The 21,187-nt window shown below is 44.6% G+C and overlaps 2 protein-coding genes across 10 annotated transcripts in view; both read left to right on the top strand.

Moving 5' to 3' along the window:
* Window positions 1–305: 305 nt before the first annotated feature.
* On the top strand, window positions 306–14,303 carry ube2o (ubiquitin-conjugating enzyme E2O). 4 transcript variants are annotated; one of them, XR_015858016.1, is made up of 24 exons: window positions 306–895; window positions 3,695–3,754; window positions 4,288–4,398; window positions 4,701–4,798; window positions 4,865–4,928; window positions 5,135–5,278; window positions 5,432–5,541; window positions 5,902–6,052; window positions 6,180–6,237; window positions 6,707–6,863; window positions 7,331–7,486; window positions 7,633–7,787; window positions 7,987–8,099; window positions 8,232–8,360; window positions 8,640–8,729; window positions 8,813–9,125; window positions 9,427–9,776; window positions 9,878–10,058; window positions 10,248–10,384; window positions 10,499–10,702; window positions 10,812–10,869; window positions 11,335–12,073; window positions 12,453–12,521; window positions 13,267–14,303. XR_015858016.1 is itself a non-coding variant. In XM_088373690.1 (23 exons), exons 1-23 carry the CDS (start codon window positions 470–472, stop codon window positions 12,460–12,462), a joined length of 4,014 nt encoding a protein of 1,337 aa, XP_088229816.1. In that variant the 5' UTR covers window positions 306–469; the 3' UTR covers window positions 12,463–14,303. The 4 variants fall into 4 exon arrangements, 3 of the variants coding, with proteins under 3 accessions (XP_088229816.1, XP_088229817.1, XP_088229814.1); XM_088373690.1 differs by having other exon boundaries at window positions 306–890; window positions 3,690–3,754; window positions 12,453–14,303; XM_088373691.1 differs by having other exon boundaries at window positions 9,430–9,776; window positions 12,453–14,303.
* A 450-nt stretch (window positions 14,304–14,753) lies between these two features.
* LOC148399283 (uncharacterized) overlaps window positions 14,754–21,187 on the top strand; it is a 7,047-nt gene continuing 613 nt past the window's right edge. The window contains exons 1-6 of one of the 6 annotated variants that reach the window (XM_088374502.1): window positions 14,754–14,933; window positions 15,021–15,067; window positions 15,272–16,153; window positions 16,254–17,797; window positions 17,863–20,009; window positions 20,267–21,187. The exon at window positions 20,267–21,187 is cut by the window's right edge and continues 612 nt beyond it. In XM_088374502.1, coding sequence (XP_088230628.1) covers window positions 16,305–17,246 — 942 coding nt within the window. In that variant the 5' untranslated portion in view covers window positions 14,754–14,933; window positions 15,021–15,067; window positions 15,272–16,153; window positions 16,254–16,304 and the 3' untranslated portion in view covers window positions 17,247–17,797; window positions 17,863–20,009; window positions 20,267–21,187. Of the gene's footprint in view, window positions 16,154–16,253; window positions 17,798–17,862; window positions 20,010–20,266 lie in introns of all 6 variants that reach the window. The other 5 variants (XR_015858152.1, XM_088374504.1, XM_088374503.1 and 2 more) reach the window with 5 other exon arrangements.

Here is a 21,187-nt window from a genome sequence, read left to right as displayed (position 1 = left end):
ATAAACAATTTATCAGTATATTTTTAGAGAATATATTTTGTTTTAATATTTTCAAAAACAAACAAATCATCTATACAACAAGAGAAATGCAAAGGAAAATACGTAGTTAATAAATACATTCTAATTAACATATTATGTGTCATCTAAAACCTAAAATGTCGTCAGAAATATGAATACATTACTTAAACAATAAAATATACTTGAATAAACTCTACAAAGTATGTGTATATTTTGGTACATCCCAACCCTGCCCGCGGACCATACTACATTGCAAAACAAGCACTTGTCTGACATCTATCGACGAGAGATAGCACAACGCGATGACGCTCTCTCGTTACGCAAGTTACGCTATTTACGGAGCTTGCGTATCGCTACGTACTCTCGTGCCTTCTCGTGGTTCCAGGTTGCACTTTTTTCACCGCACAGTGTCGTCCGAGCGCTCCAGCATCACTCCCTGACAACAGCAGCAATGGCGGAGCCCGCAGCACACGATTCGACTGACACAGCCCAGCCTCCATCCCCGACCCCGGGCCTTTCCCCCGCGGCAAGTCCGGGCTCCGAGGCGCTATCCATGGCCCTGTCTCCCACGGCCGACGGGTCTCAGCGGCTTCTCTTCTCCCACGACTTGGTCTCCAGGAAGTATAGAGGGTCTCTCCGGTTTGGCCTCGTACGGATGATTCACGGCGAGGAGGAATTCAACTCCGACTCGGACCTTGATGATGGCGGAGGGAGAGATGGTGGTGGTGGTGGTGGTGATGGAGGAGGAGGAGGAGGAGGAGGAAAAGGCGGTGGTGGAGGTGGACGATCCTTGTGTGACAGTCGGCCTCTCGTTCGTGGTTTTGTCCGTGTCCAGTGGTACCCTGATGGAGGGAAGCAGGACATTGGGGAGTCTCAGGTACCACATCATTGCTAAAGTGTAAACAATTGACCCTTGACGGCTTTCTTTGCCTGACACGCTTCCACAAACTGTCCATGTCGGTAGTGGACAAGATTGCGCGTGGACTTGTTTTTCACTCGCTGCATCTAACAATTCATTTGCTTGAACGCCTTAGCCCAGATGGCTAGCTTGCTAGCGCTCGAAGCGTACATGCTAGCTAGCAGCATAGCTCTTAGCCTTAAGTTGCTGAGTTGGTGCTGCTGATCAACATCCCTACACCGACTGTATACTGTCTTACATCTTGTATGGTATTTATCTCGTGTATTATGAGATGTGTGCTTTTTGTGGTGTAGGCGAGCTCATCCTTACGACAGGTGCATGATAATGTCCCTCAGTGACGGGCTCATTCTAAACTTGGGCTAGCTCCTCAGCTGGGTGTAACCGATCCCCATGCATATTCTTAGGTGCATTTTGAATGATCTGTAAGGCAAAGGATGCATCATGACATTCCACTAACCTCAGCCACAGGGCACATATAGTATAAACAAAGAGGGAATTTGTGAGGAAGCAGACATGCTTATCACAAGTGTTTCTCAGTAATATATATACATTTCATTTTGTCTATAAAGAAAATGACAGCCAAGGAAAAAGTGTGCTTAAAGGAACTGTGAAAGGAAATTACATAATTGTCAAAAAAAGAGGGAACCGCCTCAACTTGGCTTTGATAGATGCAACCAGTTTGCATCTTACTCAGCTTGTTCTTGCAGCTGACCTGGTCCCCCAAAATTAGTTTTTTACGTGATCACGGGGAACATTCCTTTCTGAATGTATGTCGCATTGTGGTCATGTAAACCTATTGTCAAAGGATACAGCCCTAAAACAAAGACTGATCTGGAAAGAGTGTACATCGGCTTGTTTCAAAGAGATGTACGTGACTGGCCTAGAAGAAGTCTATTTCAGTCATTGTCTCACTTTGTCCCCGTGTGCCTTTTTAGCCTGCACTGGGAGTCATGTGCTGTTTGTTTATCAGTCTTTACCAAATCTCAGATCAAATCAGAATACAATGTACACTGATTTTACCAAGAAAGAACATTTTGGCTGTGCTTGCTGTGACACCACTCAAAGAGTGCTGTTATTTTACCGCTTATCCCCACGATGAGTGCCCATCCCACCAGTCATCGGGCAGCAGCCTACCATGCATGTTTCTGGAATGTTCAAGGAAACCGGAGTTGCTGGAGAAATTCCACGCAGGCATGAGGAGAACATGCAAACTCCACACAGGATCATGCTCACAAATACTTCTGTCTTGAGTCTAGCTTCCACTACGCTGTGGACTTCATTGTGAGGCTCATCAATTTGATTCTGATTAAGCCTAAAAGGCACTTTTTGTGTTTTACAGTACAATGCAGCATTAGGTGTTGTAACTCTCACTATGTTCAACGAACCTGCCATTTGCATTTATTATGTCAAGGAGATGTATAGCAGTTTATGTTCTGACACACGATGACCTTTCTTGGCACTTTCTTAAAGCTCTCCTTCTCATCCTCATCTCATCATCTACCATTCCAGTCATGTTTCAAATCTCCCCAGTTATCACCCCACCTTTTCCCAGCTGGGAAATGTTGACCTAATATGCTGCTGACTGGATGTGTGCCCTGCCTTGGGATAATGGATCTCATTTGATCTCTTGCTTCCATTCTTATCCGCAGTCGGCCCTGCCCATTAGGAGACAGACGACTCTCCACCGCGCGCACGTACAAACGCAAATGCATACTCGCAACCACCATTTTCTACCCCCCCCCCCTGGTTTTTCTTGATTTGTCACTCTCTCTTTCTGTTCTTTCTGAATCTCTCACTTAATGGCCTGCCCAAATATCTGCTCCGTGCCGCATATGCTGCTCATCTTCAGTTTCTTTGCCACCACACCCCTATCCTCCTCATGTCTCTGTCTGGTCGATGGACTACTTCCTCCCATCTATGTATTTTTTTTTTTTTCTTTTTCATTGTCTTGCCTTACACAGAACAGTGATGCACGGCCTGTATATTAGGCACTGGTTCATTTATTCCATTGTTTTGTCTAGGTGGTTTAGTAGTTCTTCGAACTCTGTGTCAATCAATAGCCTGCCGCCACTCGGCCCTGTGTCGTGGCAGCTACAAGAAGCTATCATGGTGTCATTGTAATTGATTATGTACTTGTTTTTTGTTACACCGACAATCATTAGCTTCGATTCCCAACAGGAATTGTGTCTTTGCGAACCTTTTTGTGTGTGGTGAAAACAACATGGTGCATCAGTGGAAGAACAGCATACTTTCACCAATGCTTAGGCTGTGCACACCTATTCAACCATCTTATACTACATTTTTAACAGTATTTATTTTAGTATGTACTGTTGTATACTATATTTGTTTGAAACCCCACCCCCTCAACGTAGTTATTTCTTTTCAATTTATGCAATAGGTTATAGATTGAGATGTGTGCTTTATCAGATGAATCTCCTTATCCTAAGGACACCCTGCGATCATCTACTTATGAACTTTATTTTAATTTGTTGTCAGTCTACTATAGTATCTTCTTTGCGTCCACCCTGTCAGTTCTCATAGAGTATTTTTTTTTAGTAATAGGAAAAACATAACTGGCACAGCTGAAGATTTGTATGTAAAGGAACCTGATGACCTATTTTAGTCTAAGGAGTGTCAGAATGAAGCTTCTCTTTCACACTTAGTCACTCTTTTAGAATGATATTGCAGAATAATAATAAAAATGGCACAAAAATGTTTGAAAGATTCTGTATGTTAACATTTTTTTTCCCACCACAGCTGTTGCTTGAAGATCGATCCATCGTGATCCGAGACATTGTTCGACGCAATAATTCAAATGTAAGACCAACACACAAATGCATCAGTTTTTTTATTTAAAGATGGACAAATGTAACATAGAAAGCACTGTTCTGAGGCTGCATTGCTAAAGGCTCAGAATTCCAATGAATCGGACGTTGTGTAAAAATAAAAATAGAATACATCATCATCATCATACAGAATACAACGATTTTCAAATCCCACTACGACCAATTGATGAAGTCTTGAACATCCGTGAAAGTAGAGAAGACGTGCTTCAGACCTGAGACAGCTGGAGCAGTTTTCATCAATTACAAAAATCGAATTGAATTGAATTGAATTCCTTTGTTGTCACTGTTAACGCAGTGTTAACTGTGAAAATCTTTTGATTTCAGTGATTGCCCCAAAAGGTTGCGTAATATTAAATTGAGGTTAGCGTCATTTTTGTTTGTTCATTTTTGTTAAAAAAAAAAAAAAGTAATGAACCTTCATTACTTTTTTTTAATTGGAGGGAAAAATGTGTTCAGGCACAACAAAGTAACTTTTGTTATCTCTCTCATCATGTGTAATTGCAGGACAGCCAGTGTGGCATTGTGACCAACGTGGACATTGAGTGTGCAGTGAAACTGGTGGGCACAAACTGTGTACTGTATCCTGTCAACAGCAAAGAGCTACAGCATATTTGGGTAATCATTCACATTTATCATCAAGAAACTAGTATGCAATTAAATATGCTAATTGAACCAGTCAAGAGCCTCTTGCCCTCTCCTAGTAATCTCTACTTTTCTGACAAGTAAAATATGACAGTGTTGGGTGCTGCAGAACTTGTAATAAGATTTGAAATTGTGTTTTTTTGTTTTTTTTTTACTTTTGTTTAATTGTGCTAAATGGTACCAGTAGCATAACAAAATTCCATTGCTTCCATTTATTTAAATTGTCTGTTATGTTTTGAGATAATTCATTGTTTGTCATTTTATTTCCTCCCCAGTCTTTCATGTACGGTGACTACATAGCTTATGACTTTTGGCTTGGGAAAGTCTACGACTTTACCAATCATATTATTCTCAAGCTCTCCAATGGAGCCAGGTAAACTAATTTGAGTTTCATTGAGTGTGCGATTGTGTCAATTGATATATTCTCATTTGCTTCCAGATGTTCCATGAGCGTGGAGGATGGCGCCAAGCTGTACGATGTCAGTCCTCATGTTTGTGATCCGGTATGGAATTGATGCTCTCGTGATGTACTGTGAAATCTAAGCCACATGGCTGATTTATAATTTAAGAACATAATAGATATTCCTTTACTCTAATTTGGCTGTTGTGTCAATTTATGAGCAGCCCTGACAGTCTCTTGGTTGTTTAATTATTGAAATATAATGTGCTGTTTTTGTCTGCTGCGGCAACATTGACTGTTGTTTTTCAGGGTCTGTTCTTAGATGAGGAATATGGGTTCTATCCAGGCCAGGTCCTGATTGGTCCTTCTAAAGTCTTCTCTAATGTCCAGTGGCTGTCAGGTGTCAAACCTGTCCTCTGCAGGAATTGCAAGTTCAGGGCGGTGGTGGAGGAGGTAAAGGAAATCTTTGCTGTTTCATGCAGGTTTGATGGAAAATGAAGCTGACATTAATTTTCAATAATATCAGTGTGTTTTGGAGCAAAATGTAAATACAATTAGTTTCATACTGTGAGGCTACAGTTGGAATTATTAATGTGATCTATTCAGGTTAAGGTCTCTGAGCTGAAGGTTACGTGGATCACCAAAAGCTTCTCCCCAAAAGGTTCTGATAGCATCTATCCTCCTCCCTGCACCATCACACAGGAGAACCTCTGCAGGTTGGTCCGCCCCTCTCACTGATGCAAATGAAGCGAAACTATCTTGTAATGGTGGGAAAATGAAGCTTCAAATTTGCTTCATAAACCAGTTTGGTTTTTGACTCCTCTCAATGGCACTGTCTCGTTAACATTGGAATAAAAGCACACTGACTTGCCATTTCTTAAACCCTGAATTCAAATCAAGAGTGCCAACTTCCAGTGCCAACTAGAGGAGGGAAAAAAAATACAACTGGTTCACAGAGCAAATTTGATTTTCAGCAGTCATATGTAGACACATTTATTTTTTGAGATCGCCCGTTAAGATCCGACCATTGTTGTGCACTGTTCTATGTGTAATGTTGCTCTTTTCACTGCGTTTAGGGTGAGGCGCCTGGGCTACTATGACCACACCCAGAGGCAGCTTGGAGACAGGGGGCTCTATGTGTTCCCTGCTAATGGGGATGCCACACGCATCACTTTTGAAGGACCTGAAGGGAATCCGGTTCCGCAAGAGGACCCTGTAGTCCGAAAGGTCTCGATTACATTAGGCATCTCTGATAATTAGCTTGAAATGACCTTGTTACCAAGTAATAAGTAAAACTGTCAGTTCACACAAAACTGATCCAGGTGAGACTCATTTGTGCATATGTGTGTTGCAGTTGAAAAGATTTTTCAAGAAAGATTCTGGCAAGAAGACAGAGAACGCTGATACGCAAGGTGCCAAACAATGCTGTATTCTGATGAACAAACTGCAGTCCCATTTCCGTTACACACATAAAGTCCTTATTCATTTGTCATGGGCAGAAAATGAAAGATGTTCCCACATCACCCCTCATGTATCTGGGAACTAAATGTATTGATGCCGTATCGGAGATTGTTAAATTCAAGTGAGAGCCGCAGTTTGTCAGACAGACTCTCCACAAATGAAGCCCTGAGCTGAGGGAATAGTTTGTTGATAAGTCATGCTGAAGTGCAGCACAGTCTGCCATATTCCAGGAAAACAAATGAAGATGCTAATTTATTCCCACACTACACACAGAGAAGTAACCCATCTAATTATTTTTGATATGATAAAACGGATTGACTTGCCATAACATGTTTTTTTGTTCATTACTGTGTTATTTTTACTCCTATAAAAAAATTATTTTCGAATTGCAAATGTATTGAAGTTTTCATTTGTCAACAGGCGACCACAAATTGGAACAGACAGATGCCTCCCATCACGACAATAACTGCCCTAACAATCCGAACCCGCCTGACCACCAGAAGACTCGCAGCACTCCTGCTGAACACGGCGAGCACGATGCTGATGACGAGGCAGCAGAAGACACGGACGACACTAGGTATGGCAGTTAGCATTTACCTGAGACGCACGCATACTCGTGTTGTGCGCCACATGAGTGAGTAAAAGCAAGCTTTTCACACATTTCTGTGAATTATTTTTGTTGATTTGACTGATCTTTGGTTGCATTCTTGTGAATACTATTTTTTAATTTAAAAAAAAAACATCTAGAATTAATTGGTACATACTACTGATTGTAACAAAAAATGAATTTGTCAGGAAAAAATATTCATATCTAATCACAAAACATCTCTACCGTTATTTACCTTATTTGTAATACCAACCACTATTGCATTTAGCCTTTTGTTTTTTTTTCGTTCAGACAAAATATATAAGTATTACCTTAAAACTTTTCCGACAGTTTCAGCAGCAACTTCCGCCTTCGTCAGAGAGTGTATTGCATTTGTTAAATATTTTACTGGATAGAGCGAATGGAAAAAAACCTCACTCGTTCTACCTATTTTGTAGTTCTCTGACATCATCGGCCAGCTCCACGACGTCTTCACAAAGCGGCGGTCTGGGAACCAACCGGAAGAAGAGCATCCCACTCTCGATACGTAATCTGAAGAGGAAACACAAGAGGAAGAGGACCAAGTTCTCTCGCGAGTTCAAACCAGGAGACAGGTGGGATGTCACATAGTCACATTATGTTTGGGCCACTTACCTTTATTGTTGCACATTGGATTTATTTCTAGATGACGCTAATATGTAGTATTATCATATTTTTCACAGTAATATAATTTTGGTTAACAAAATGCGTGTATGTATAGTGTGGCTGTGGAAGTTGTATCTACCAAGACCACAGCTGATGTGATGTGGAAGGATGGACGAGTGGAGAAAGGCATACGATCAAATGACCTCATCCCTATTCAGCACCTAGACGGCCATGAGTTTTGCCCTGGCGACTTTGTTGTGGACAAACGACGTAAGCCTATTGCAAAGTCATATATTCAAGCTGTTTGTTTTTGGACACATGATCATTAACCAGATTATTTTCTTCAGTATTTAATTTACCTTTGTTTTATCTCTGTTTTCTGTCATGTTTATTTAAGTCATTACAATTAGAGGTTTGTATTTTCTATGACAGTAAGAGCTCTAAAATGTCAATGTTTTTCCCCTCATAGCCCAAGCCCTCCAGGACTCGGGCGTGTACGGTGTGATCCAGTCTGGTGACCACAAAGGCAGGACATGTGTCGTTAAGTGGATCAAACTCAACGCCACCGGTGATGATGTAGAGGTCAGTCAGGAAGCCAGAGCACAGAGTTAAACAATTGAAATAATTTTACCCTTCATGCATGTTGAGAAACATTGTTGAGTCTATTACCGGTAGTATAATTGATCTTTCTCTCCCTCCTCTCCTGGCCTCCAGGTTATTGGTGTGGAGGAAGATGTCAGCGTGTACGACATAGCAGACCATCCTGATTTCCACTTTCGTACCACTGACATTGTCATAAGAATATGGAACTCGGAAGTCGGCGAGAATGACTGTGAAAATGAGGTACGGTGTTTTGAAATTGTGTTCATGCCGTGCTATTAATTATGATTATTATTTATGATATTAAACATATGGCCATCAATGATGTCTGGTAGCCAGAAGCTGAGCTAACTGTATTTGTGTATGCTTGTTAACCTCGTCTTAATATGTCCTGTTTCACATAAAATGATGATGGCTTTGTCACTCTTTCTGCATGTGAATGCTTCAGATTTGAAACTTGTGAATTAGCTTTAGCTCTTTGTTTTATTTTATTTAATTGGTTTGACATATCCCCACTTTCAGACATCAGTTGGCCAGGTGTCCAGAGTGGATGTGAGCAGCAAAGTAGAGGTGGTGTGGGCGGACAACTCCATCACTATCGTCCTCCCACAGGTGCCGTACAACCCAATCGCTAAAATGACAATAATGAACGCTATTGCCATCATAGTTGCTGAAACTCTTGAAATCCCACACAGCATCTTTACTGCGTGGAGTCCGAGATCGAGGAGACGGACTACGACTCGGCCGACGAGACAAGCAGCCTCCTGTCTACCGAAGAGTGGGAGGATGAAAGCGACAGCTGGGAGACGGATAACGGCCTCACCACAGAGGACGACAGCCACGTCGACAGTATGGATGTCACAGAGACGGTGACCCCCACATCCTGCTACTCCACATTCATCATTCCGCCTCAAGAAGGGGGCAAAGTCGGGGTCACCAGTCCCACCAAAGCAGTCGGTGGAAAGGAGAGCGAAGCGTTGGTAGTGGCAAGTTCAGCTTCTGGAGGAGGTGAGGGCTTATTTTGACTTTTGCTTCTTGACAGAAGAAAAGGTTACATTTATCTGAGAGTCATTCATCCAGTCATTCTCCGACACGCTTATCCTCATGAGGGTTGTGGGCGTGCTGGGTGAGGAGTCACACTAGTACTATGCTGTGTTCTGATTTGAATTGTGGAGTTGCAGATGTCTCGTTATTTATGTAATTGATGCACCTATTGCTGTCATCAACAAATGACACAGAATGCTACATCTGGGTGGAAATATGAATTTTTGGGACTTTTGAACAAAATGTGCATTTTGTCGCACTCCAGCAGGCGCTGTCAACGGAGCCGAGAAGCCGAGTAAAGACTGCACCTCTCGGGGCTTCCGGGAGTTGAAGGAAGCCCTGAGGATCTTGGAGAGCCTCAAGAACATGACTGTGGAGCAGCTTTGGACTGGCCTCTCGCCGACATCCCCCACCTCGGTCGCACCGGCTTCGGCAACTAACGTTGCAAGCCCGGCGCCGCCCTCGGCCACTGAAAAACCCAACAAGGAGAAGCGCTTCCTTGATGACCTCAAGAAGCTGCAGGAGAACTTGAGAAAGACGCTGGATAATGTGGCTATTGTGGAGGAGGAAAAAATGGAGGCCGTCGTAGAAGCCGGCGGGGTTGCGGGTACAAAGGTATCTTCTGAGAATCCTCGAGTCAGTCATCTGTGTCGATGTGATTTCTCTTCCTCTTGGGAATATTTTTGTGTCCTTCCTTCTGTTTACGTACTATTCAGGCTGAGAAACCCGCAGAGGAGAAGACACATCAGGAGCCACAGACCCCGGTGGCTGGTCAGGAATGGCCCAGTGACTTTCTGAGTGACACACCTGTACTGTGTCAACAGAGTGGTGGCAGACCTGGCGTCACCTTTACCAGTGCCAAGGGTGAAGTGTTCTCTGTGTTGGATTGGGCGCCAGGTACACAATTTTTATTTATTTTATTTTTAGTTCTTTGTCATACTTGTTGTGATGTTGTACTACAGTGTAGTTGTGCTTGTCCTCAGGTTGTCTTATTGTAGTGCTATGCCAATACTCTACCAACCAAACCAGATAAGACCATGCAGACTATCGCTCGGCCAGTTGTTTAAATTCTTCATGTTTGCGCAGAAACACACTCCTTTCACAAAATGGAATTTCAGCCAGCCGAGGCCAAGAAGTTCTTCAGCACCGTAAGAAAGGAAATGGCTCTGCTAGCGACATCACTGCCAGATGGCATCATGGTCAAAACCTTTGAAGATCGCATGGTGGGTTTGCAAGTCTGAAATACATACATATATTTACAACATAAATAATAGTGTTTAGTGTTTAATAAGCTAAATGATGTTCATTTAGCATTTTTGTCTCTTTCTCCCACACAGGACCTCTTTTCGGCTCTGATCAAGGGGCCAAATCGCACGCCTTATGAGGACGGCTTGTTCCTGTTTGACATCCAGCTACCTAACATTTATCCGTCCCTGCCGCCTCTTTTCCGTTACCTGTCTCAGTGCAGCGGCCGCCTCAATCCCAATCTCTACAACAACGGCAAAGTCTGTGTCAGTCTGCTTGGCACCTGGATCGGCAAGGTAAATGGCCGCGACGTGTTGGTCATTTAAATCTTTTAGGAATTTTTGACTCCTATTATTCAATGGAGACAACATAGTCAGCCGTGTCCTACATTTGTTTCATCAACAGGGCACAGAGAGATGGACCAGCAAGTCCAGCCTACTGCAAGTCCTCATCTCCATACAAGGTGAGCACATCCATCCATCCTCAACCACTGAACGGGGCAGTTCAGGGTCATGGTTGAGCTGGAAAAATATCCCAATGCACTTGGGTAAGATGTACGCATGGGAAGCTCGAGCCACCTCATGATACGATTATAATTCAGAGAACCACATTTTGATTACCCATTAAAGATGCATTTCTATATTTCCAGTTGTGTCTCTGTGGACTTAATAACATTATATAGGTAATGAATCGTATTGCTGTGATTAGAAATAATTTAATATGCTTACTACGACTGTCTGAAACAAAAGAGATTTTTTTTTTTTTTTTTTTAAATGTGTTTCACAGTGGAGCGATTTGAAAATTGCATTCTACTTTATCGCGATGTCGATTTGCATTTGATTAATTGTTCAGCCCTACTTACAAACTGTGTTAGGTGGCATGTGAGTGCCACGGTCTTATACTATTCCATTTTTGCGTCACCCGGCAGGTCTGATCCTGGTCAATGAGCCTTACTACAATGAGGCGGGCTTTGACAGCGACCGCGGCCTCCAGGAAGGTTATGAAAACAGCCGTTGTTACAACGAGATGGCCCTGATCAAAATGGTTCAGTCCATGACGCAACTGCTGCAGAATCCCGTGGAGGTGTTCAAGCAGGAGATCCGGGAGCACTTTGTCTCCAACGGCTGGCGCCTGGTCCACCGCCTGGAAATATGGCTGGAGCTTCATGATGCAGCTGAAAGGGGCCAGGCTTCACACGCGGCCTCCAGGGCTCATCACGCCAAACCATCTTGCACTGAGGCTGCAGAGGAGCAGGCGGTTCCGGCCATGGCCCACGGCACCCCCAGGAAGGCGGGAGACAGTATTATAGAGGAGGAGCCAGAGGAAGCGGGACTCAGTCCGTCCACTACGTCCACCTTTCAGCAGGAGAGTGGCCAGGTTTCAGACCGCGACGGCTCCCGAGGGTTTGCCGACCACAAGGATGCCGCTTCGGTCACGTCAGAACCGGTTTCCGCCGCCGGCGACGGAGGGTTTGGCCAGCCGGTGGTGCGACCCAAGAAACGGAGAAAGAGCTATCGTAGCTTCCTCCCCGAGGGCAGCGGTTATCCGGACATCGGCTTCCCTCTCTTCCCGCTTTCAAAAGGCTTCGTAAAGAGTGTCCGCTGCGTGCTGCTGCAGTATCGAGCCGCGCTGGAGGCCGCATCCATCCCCGAGCGCGCTAAGGACGAGTAAGTGCCTCCTCACGGCTCTGCACGATCTGCTCTTCTTGTCTCCATCTCTTTTCATCAAGCTGCAGAGGAGCTTTTTACCACCGCAGCTGCACCCTGAGATAGCAGCTGATAACCCAAAGGCTTTTCTGCCAAGTTAAATTGATGTCAACATCAAAACAATTGATCAAAATGTAAACATTTCATGCACTTTATTCAGCAAACCCACATTACGTAAATCCCCACATGTGGAACCGCAACGATGCAAGGGTTCATTGTATTTCACCTTTTTTTCCCCCCAGTGAATCCAAGTGACTTGTGTACCCCTTAACGTCTCTGATCTGCTTGTGTTTCCTTTTGCGGGTGCCACCTAATTTCCTGTCTTTTTGTTCTCCTTCAGTGACACATAAAGATACAAAGGACCTCAACTGCAATGCGTTACAGAGACCCCCATCTGCACTCGAAGCAGGTGAATGTTCCCCCAACCCCCTTTTGTCAGTGGTGGAGATTGAAAACAATGGAAAGAACAGTGCCAAGGCCCTGATGACCACCCCGCGTTTCAATTTTGCTTGAAAAGCTCACAACCTGTTGAGAAAGACCACCGGGTTCCTGTTTAAAGCCCCGTTCTGCTGCCACTTTGTAGCACCACTGATGCCATCAGTGGACCAACTTGCACTGATGTCTCCATCCAAATGTGTCAAGCAAGCATATGGGAAGGCTTTTTATTTCTCTCTCGCTCCCCCCCTCCTCAAACAAAACCACTTCTTTTCTGCCAAATTTTGCCAATACACAAATATTCCAAAATATACAGGATTTCATCAAACTGCCAACAGCTTGTTAGGTCATTCATAAGGCTTTTATTTACTATATTACAGTGGCACCTTGACTTACAAATTGTATGACCTCATGACATCCACTCAGCATTCAGCCTCACAGTTTGTTGACATATGAATAAATTGACCAAATATCAGCGCAGTCACAGAACAAATTAAACTCGTAAGGCAAGGTACCACTGTATTACCAAAATGGAATTTTGTGCTTTTGAAGTTCATTTTAAATCCAGCCTTTATCACTTAAGTCTACCTGAAATAACACATGCGCACACACGTACACACGTACTGTACAACTATCATGTCCATTCCATCGTCTCATCAATATGTTGCCTTACTTGAAAAGAATCTTGTACAGAGCTGCTTATTTGGTTGTTGTTGCAGTGTTAATCTCCTCATCGTTCCCTCATCTCTCCTCACTGCATGAATGGCACCAAACTACACTTCTGATTGCTCCTCCCTGGCCACGTGCGACTGGTTTACAATAAAATTTAAATAAAGTCAGTATAGCAATTTTCCACTAGCTCTCCTTTCTGGGTTTTATTTTGCCAGGTGACAGGTGATGCTGTACTTTACTGTGAATGAAAGTGATACACTTGTGCTTCCTGGGGGAGCAGAGCAGTCTTTGTTTACATCTTTTTGTTTTGTTAAAATAACTTAATACATATCTTTTTTGTCTGACTAAGAAGATGCTTGTAAGCTTTATGTGTTATGCTTGTAAGCTTTCCGTGTGCTGCTGAACTAATTTGATGACGAGGGCTGGGAGTTTTTTTATGAAGTTGGGAATGACAATTTGTTACACACACGCGCGCGCGCAGACGTGCAGTTCTGTGCTGGATCAGGCTTCCTCGACATTCCTACATCATTATTTTGCTGCCTCTAATGCTACAGAGAAAGATTTTCTGTTCACTGTCGCGTCAAGCCTGATTGCTCTACTCTCTCCTCCCTTCCTTCACGCTGCTGTCTGTAAATGTCAGCCATCTTCTTACATCAAGTGCAAACAAGCTCCTGAAATTGATGCCATTGCTTGTGAAGTTGTCAAAGATCTGATCAAGCACGTTGCTTTTTAACAATATTCTTTGTATAGCTTCTCCCACACAAGCCAAAGCATGTAATATTTTGCTTTATAATTTGCCTTTCTGGCAGGCAGCACAGACTTGACTGTACCATGTCATCTCCACAGTGGCCTGTTTTATTTATAAATATATATACTATATATATATATATAGATAGATACATAAAGAGTTGAAGTTATGATTTGTAGCCTGATTCCCGGATGTCATACAGATGTCATGGATGTATTAACTCAAAGAGATGTGCAAATGCTTGGGCAATATGTACAAAATGATTTCATTGTTTTTTTAATTGCATTTGTTGAGACAGATGTATAACATTAAAATTTGCGAGCATTATCATAATGATGTTTCTATTGTTTATTTGGATCCCCACTGTGCTACCGAAAAGTTGAGGAGATAACCAAGAATTGTACATACATGTGATTCAGCACGATTGTGAGGACAAGACCTGAAAAATAAAAAGTTGAAAGGATGGCTATTCCAAAATGAGTAGCCTCTATGAGGAATTACTCACCAAGACTTTCTGAAGTAGCCTTTTATTTGTCAATCATAGCATCAAATTGCCAACTACAGACATTTGCCGCCTGGGAAAATAGAGCTCTCTGGATTGATCAAATGAATCATCATCACTCAACAAAAATCAAACTAAATAGCCCAGAACCAGCAAGAAATGGAAGAATCTTATGAGCCTAAGATGACTTCAACCAGTAGGTGTCAGTAATGCGCATTGAAGCTGACATGTTCGGTGTTCAAAGTTTCAACGGATAGTCCGACGCTACCCTTTCCACAGTAGTCAGCATGACAGGCGACCACCTGGTGGCGTCAGTGTGCCGAGCGCCGTTGGACGATCAGGAGAAGAAGATTTGAATTGACGGATGTGACGTCAGGGCTTTAGGTAAATTGAAGACAGGTGTGCTCTAGGGGAGTTATCATATGCAGGTGCCACCGAGCGCGTGGCAGCGGTTGGTTTCTCAGGTAAGCTAGCATGCTAGCAAATGTTTGTCATCTCCTGCCGTTTTTCACGACGGACGCCGTGTTTGTTGCACGATTTTCGCGCTCAAGGGGAGTTCTCAAATGCAGGCGCCACCGAGCGCGTGGCATTTTCTCAGGTAAGGGAGCAAACGTTTTTCATTTCTTGCCGTCTCTCGCGACGGACGCCATGTTTGTTTGTTGGAGGATTTTCACACGGCGACTGTAGGCGTCAAAGTTAACTGGAGACCGCAAGGAGAGTTTTCAAATAGGCCCCAAAATGTGTGCTTTGTTGCGTTTTCTCACAAACCTTTTTTTTTTTTTTTAAATTTTGTTTGTCGCAGGATTGTCGTACTCTCGTGACTCGGCAACGTCACGTCCACCGCGACGGTGGGCCTGGAGGTAAATTGTCGGCCGCAGGCAATTTTGCCCGTGAGCAAATGTTTGCAGTTTTTTACGATGTTTTGGTGGTATTTTAAATGTCTTTCGCGTTTTGTTTTGTTTTTTAATGCTGGCCAGCATTTTTTCATTCGTTTGTTTGTAGAAAGTTCGTAAATGACGCCGCCGATAAGGGCGTGTTTCTCACTATAGGAAATGTTAGTTTGACTCTAGTCTACTAAACCATTTTTTCTTTTATATTATGCGTGTGCCATTTCCGTGTCATGCAAACTGGTGAATGTAACTAATATGTTACGTCATATCCAAATCGGACCAAATCCATTCAAAGATGGCGCCTGCCCGCTCTTGTTCTGTTACGCGATAAACATTTGCGCGGGTTATTTTCTCCCGTTTTGGACGCCGCCAACCTGGATCATCTGTCCAATGTGAGGTGAGTTGTAGATGAAGAATTTAAAATATGAATTATAATCTTGAATAATTCTCATAATTTACTACAGTGTACTGATTATATATTTTTTCAAATGTAAAACTACTTAGAATGTATAAAATTAAAATATTAACTATAATTTTGATAAATTATAATAAATTACTACAATATAATAATTTTTTTTCAACTTTAAAACTCCTAGTATGAATAATTGTTGGTAAAAAAATCATGCCATTGGCACGCTACTCAATGTCTATTTTTGTGACAATAATTTGCTTGTCTTTTGTAGCACTAAAAAAGGCCGCCCAGCCAGCGTCCTTCTATACAAAGCAAGCAGGAGGCTCTTGAGGAACTATTTCAGTGATGCTGAGGACACTGAAGAAGAGTCGTCCTAGATCAGGTGAAAACCTGTTTTTGTCAAGTTTCAGCTTCCCAACACACAATGGTTGTCGAGTTTTAGCTTCCCAGCACACAATTAAAGGCGGTCTGTGTTTTTGTAGGCTGCAAGAGGAGCCGAATGGGAAAAGTATAATTCCATATGAAATGGAGCAATGGCCTATCCAACGGAGCAATGGCCTATCCAACGGAGCAATGGCCTATCCAACGGAGCAATGGCCTATCCAACGGAGCAATGGCCTATCCAACGGAGCAATGGCCTATCCAACGGAGCAATGGCCTATCCAACGGAGCAATGGCCTATCCAACGGAGCAATGGCCTATCCAACGGAGCAATGGCCTATCCAACGGAGCAATGGCCTATCCAACGGAGCAATGGCCTATCCAACGGAGCAATGGCCTATCCAACGGAGCAATGGCCTATCCAACGGAGCAATGGCCTATCCAAAGGAGCAATGGCCTATCCAACGGAGCAATGGCCTATCCAAAGGAGCAATGGCCTATCCAAAGGAGCAATGGCCTATCCAAAGGAGCAATGGCCTATCCAAAGGAGCAATGGCCTATCCAAAGGAGCAATGGCCTATCCAAAGGAGCAATGGCCTATCCAAAGGAGCAATGCTCTCTCCAAAGGAGCAATGCTCTCTCCAAAGGAGCAATGCTCTCTCCAAAGGAGCAATGCTCTCTCCAAAGGAGCAATGCTCTCTCCAAAGGAGCAATGCTCTCTCCAAAGGAGCAATGCTCTCTCCAAAGGAGCAATGCTCTCTCCAAAGGAGCAATGCTCTCTCCAAAGGAGCAATGCCATATCCAAAGGAGCAATGCCATATCCAAAGGAGCAATGCCATATCCAAAAGAGCAATGCTATATCAAGTCAAGAATCAAGCAGCACGCTGCAAAAGTCAACATGTGTGGATCATGTGCCCAGGAGGGGGCAGTGTGTTTGCCTTTGGTTATGGGTGCACGACGGAAAGGTTGCAGGTGTGGACAGTGTTTGGGGGTCTGACGGTTGGTCTTGCTTAAGAGGTTGTGGCTTATCTGGATCCAGCGGTGTCTTGTGCTTGGTTGCCATTGACGGCTCACTTGGGGGGAGGATGTGGTGACTTGGATGGAGACAAAACTGAACTTTGACGCGGAGCCCAATGTCCAAGCTCGCCACATGACATGTACCATTTTGTGTCTTTTTCTAACATGCCACTGTCGTGCTCGCTGCGTTCTTTGTTCTCCCCCATCGGTGTAGGGCGGCGTTGGAGCGAGCCGATCCCGAATGTCCAATTTTGCAATTTGACTTGTACCATTTTGTCTTTTTCTAACCTGCCACTGTTGCACTTCATCTAACCCTAACCTACCACCACTGTTGTACTTGCGTTTTTTGTTCTCCCCTAGGTGTAGGACAGCATTGGAGCGAGACGGTAACATTGTCTTTTTCTAACCTACCACTGTCGTGCTTGATCTAAGCTGTGTCCTTTGTTCTCTAGGTGTAGGGGGCGGTGTTTGGGCGAGCCGGTCCACGAGGGAGACGTAATGATGCGAGCAGCGCCCAACTCGTTGCATGTTCTGCCATTTGCAGGCCGGACGCAAAAGGGGGGTGGGGGGCGCACGGCCCGATCCGACCGGGCGACGGTCACCAATAGTAGCTAGCCGCTGTGATCAAGTAAGCAAGTGACCGACAACTTGGGGTGCTCTTTGAGTTTCTAACATTTGTTTCTGTTTCTGCAGATGGCGACCGGGATGTGACACGATCTGATCAGAGGTGAACGGACCGCTGTAGCATCGCTCTGAAGTCACCGACTTCTGAGGGAGACCCGCTTCCCTGGAGGCGTCGACCTGCGCAGCTTCAGCATGTGAAATGGATTTTTTTCTTTTCTTTTTAGTTCACACCGGCGGTGTCCAAATGTCTGTTTGAGGGCTGCATACTGAATCAAATTGAGAATTCTTTGACACAAATTCATTCAATCACAAAATGTTGCCATTCATATTTTGTGCTACAAAGCAGTGTTGCGTTCATTCATGTGGTGTGTTGATCAAGTTGGCCCGAGGCTACCATTTGGACACCAATGGTGACGTGTGTGTAGGGCTGCACCTGGATTGGAAAACCGTCATATGGTGGTGTAGGTCGTTGATTTTTTTTCTATTCATGTGGCAAATGAAACATGTTTTCTGGCCTCCTAACTATTTGTAATGAGTTTAGAAGATAACAAGTCATTGATGCAAGTTAAAGTTAACTGGTCTAAGTGATGTCATTGGGACCAAATAGTTCCTCTCCATCCTAGAATTTTGCACAACTTTGCTCAATGCTGTGGTCTGGCCCAATACTGCCATATCGTTGGTATTCCAAAATGTTGTGCAGCCCTCATTGAGTGCCAAACGCGCAGCGACGGCAAGCGCAAGCAACTGCAAGCGCAAGCGACCGCGCAGCAAGCGCAAGCGACCGCGCAGCGACGGCAAGCGACCGCGCAGCGACGGCAAGCGACCGCGCAGCGACGGCAAGCGACGGCAAGCGACGGCAAGCGCAAGCGACGGCAAGCGCAAGCGACGGCAAGCGCAAGCGACGGCAAGCGCAAGCGACGGCAAGCGCAAGCGACGGCAGGCGCAAGCGACGGCCGGCGCAGCGAGACTTTTGTGCTTGTCTTGCAAGGTGGAAGAGACGATGTATGAAACGAAGAGCCGGTGGACGGAGGCCACCAGACCCGCGATTGGTGAGCGGGGTGCAAAGGAAGGAATCACCCAAAGAAAGCAGTCGCCAAGTGTTGAAGAGGAGCCTGATGCATAACTGGCCAAGGCTGGCCAGAGGTGGTGACATGGCAATCCAATATGCAACGCACTTGTTAGTTTTAATTTGATTTCCTTATTTGTCTGCCGTTCAGGGTTGCCGGGGCGGCGGATGGGACGAGCGCCAGCCTGCACCCAGAGGGACTGGGCTGCACCCACAAGACCAGGGAGGGGGCAGGTCATGAGTACGTTGACAGATGTGAGCCGCATGCAACTGAGTGCCGTTTGTCTTTTTGCACTTGTGCGAGGCGGAAGACGAGTCCAACACCGGCCGGAGCAGACCCGGACCTTGGCCCGTGACGAGCGGCCCACACGAGACTGATGGGTGCAGATGCAGCCAGCGTTTTGGGGTGAGTATGACTTTGTTTTTTTCTTTTGTGCTTTCCCTACCCCTGTCGGTTTGAATAGGGTAACTAGTAGCACGCACGGGCATTTGGGTTGCTGTGACCCTCTAGATACGAATCGGCAAAGTAGACACCCCCTCCCTGCCCCCCTCCCTCCCTCTCTCTCTCACTCTCTTTCTCCAACGCGCCCGGCAGTACCTGCATGGCCTGGTGCACTCAGGGTGGAACGTGGCTATACCTTGCCCTTTGTGGAATACCAGGGTATAATGTCTGCCAGACTGGGTCCCAGTGTCGTCGACGGTGTCGAGGACAAGGAGATTCTCCGTGACACTATCCGTGAGGTCACGTTTTCCTCTTTTGTTTCCACTCGGGGCCAAGCCAGCTCTACTCAGGGGGAACTGGCCGGTTGCGCTTAAGTGCGCACCAAAGCCTCTTATCTCCTCTCTCTCTCTCTCTCCCTCCCTCCCTCCCTCCCTCCCTCCCTCCCTTTTTGTAAGGGGTTAAACATTTCATAACCCGGATCGCTCCAATGCGGGAGGGCCGTATGAGACAAGCGCCAGCCCGTGCGCGCCGCTAGTTACCTGATTCAAACTTACCTTAGTCAAGGTTGGGGGGGGGGGGGGGGTTGCTAGTGAAATTTTTTCCCTTGCAAAAACCACCACAATATGTCTGCCTTTCAGGATTGCTGGGGCACTGGATCTGATGAGTGCCTGCACAGAGAGGGACTGGACAGGACCGCGAGACCAGAGGGTAATAATAAAAAACTTTATTTGTAGAGCACCTTTCATACAAGAAATGCAGCTCAAAGCACTTTACAACAAAGAAAGAAATTATAAGCATTGAATTCTTCATATAGGAATAGACATAAAAAGAAAACAAAACCATTCATGTGTACATACGCTATTAATAAAGGGAGCTTAAAATAGGAGCACGCTTTAATAAACAGGTAATGAGTACGTCCACAGAAGTGAACCGCATGCAACAGAGTGCCGTTTTTCTTTTTGCAGTGGCACGAGGCGGAGGATGAGTCCAAACGTCGAATACCGGCCGGGGGGGAGCCAACCTTCGCCCGTGATGAGCGGCCGACACGAGACGGACGGGTGCGGATGCGGCGAGGGCAAAGCACCCAGCCAGCATTTAAGGAGAGTATGACTTTGTTTTTTTTCTTTTGTCCTTTCTTTCCTTCCCTCTCTCCCTCCCTCCACTTTTTCACTGGGTGTGCACACCGGCTATCTGCATGATGCCTCTTTCTTTCTCTCTCAGCGCCGCGTCATTTTGCAATATTGTTGTTTTACTGTTTTTTTAATCATGAAATGAACTGTTTGTACTGTAATTGTGTGTGCGTGTACCTCTGAACCTGAATTAAACTGAACTGAATTCAAGTGGTCCATTTTAAACATTGGCATGGGCAGTCTATCGTGCATGCAAACTGAAATCATTTGAGACATTCTCAATGACAAGACATTTGTAAAGTTAGTCTCAAACCAAATTGTCTTGTTAAATATGCAGTGTCAGGCTTTTTATATTTTTTTACTACACAAAGAAAAGCTGCATGCATTCTAAATTGTTGACAAAAGCCAAGTAGCCAGACACCCATAGATGCAAACGACAAGCGTACAAATGGTGTCTTTTGCGATCAATAAGTCATCTTTGGCAACCGTGCTTTAAAATGGCCACCGAAGTCAGAATCTTGCAGAATGTTGGTACATTTTTCTGTAAGAGTAAAAGCTGTTATTTGAATCTAGTCAGAGCCATTTTTTGGTTTGTTTTGAATCGTCATGCATCGTGGGCATTCTTGTGAATAAAATCAACAGTGGTGTGTTTGCTTCCTGTTGGTGGTCTTGTAAATAAAGTCAACTTTGGTGTCAGTCATCATTCACGATGTGCCTCAATCGATGGTGCATCTCTTGAATGTGAAACTTCTTGCA

The sequence above is a fragment of the Syngnathus floridae genome, chromosome 4 (genome assembly GCF_059516105.1).
Source record: "Syngnathus floridae isolate MCC-2025c chromosome 4, RoL_Sflo_1.0, whole genome shotgun sequence".
NCBI classification, from domain to species: domain Eukaryota; kingdom Metazoa; phylum Chordata; class Actinopteri; order Syngnathiformes; family Syngnathidae; genus Syngnathus; species Syngnathus floridae.
This window is presented reverse-complemented; position numbering and strand designations above follow the sequence as displayed.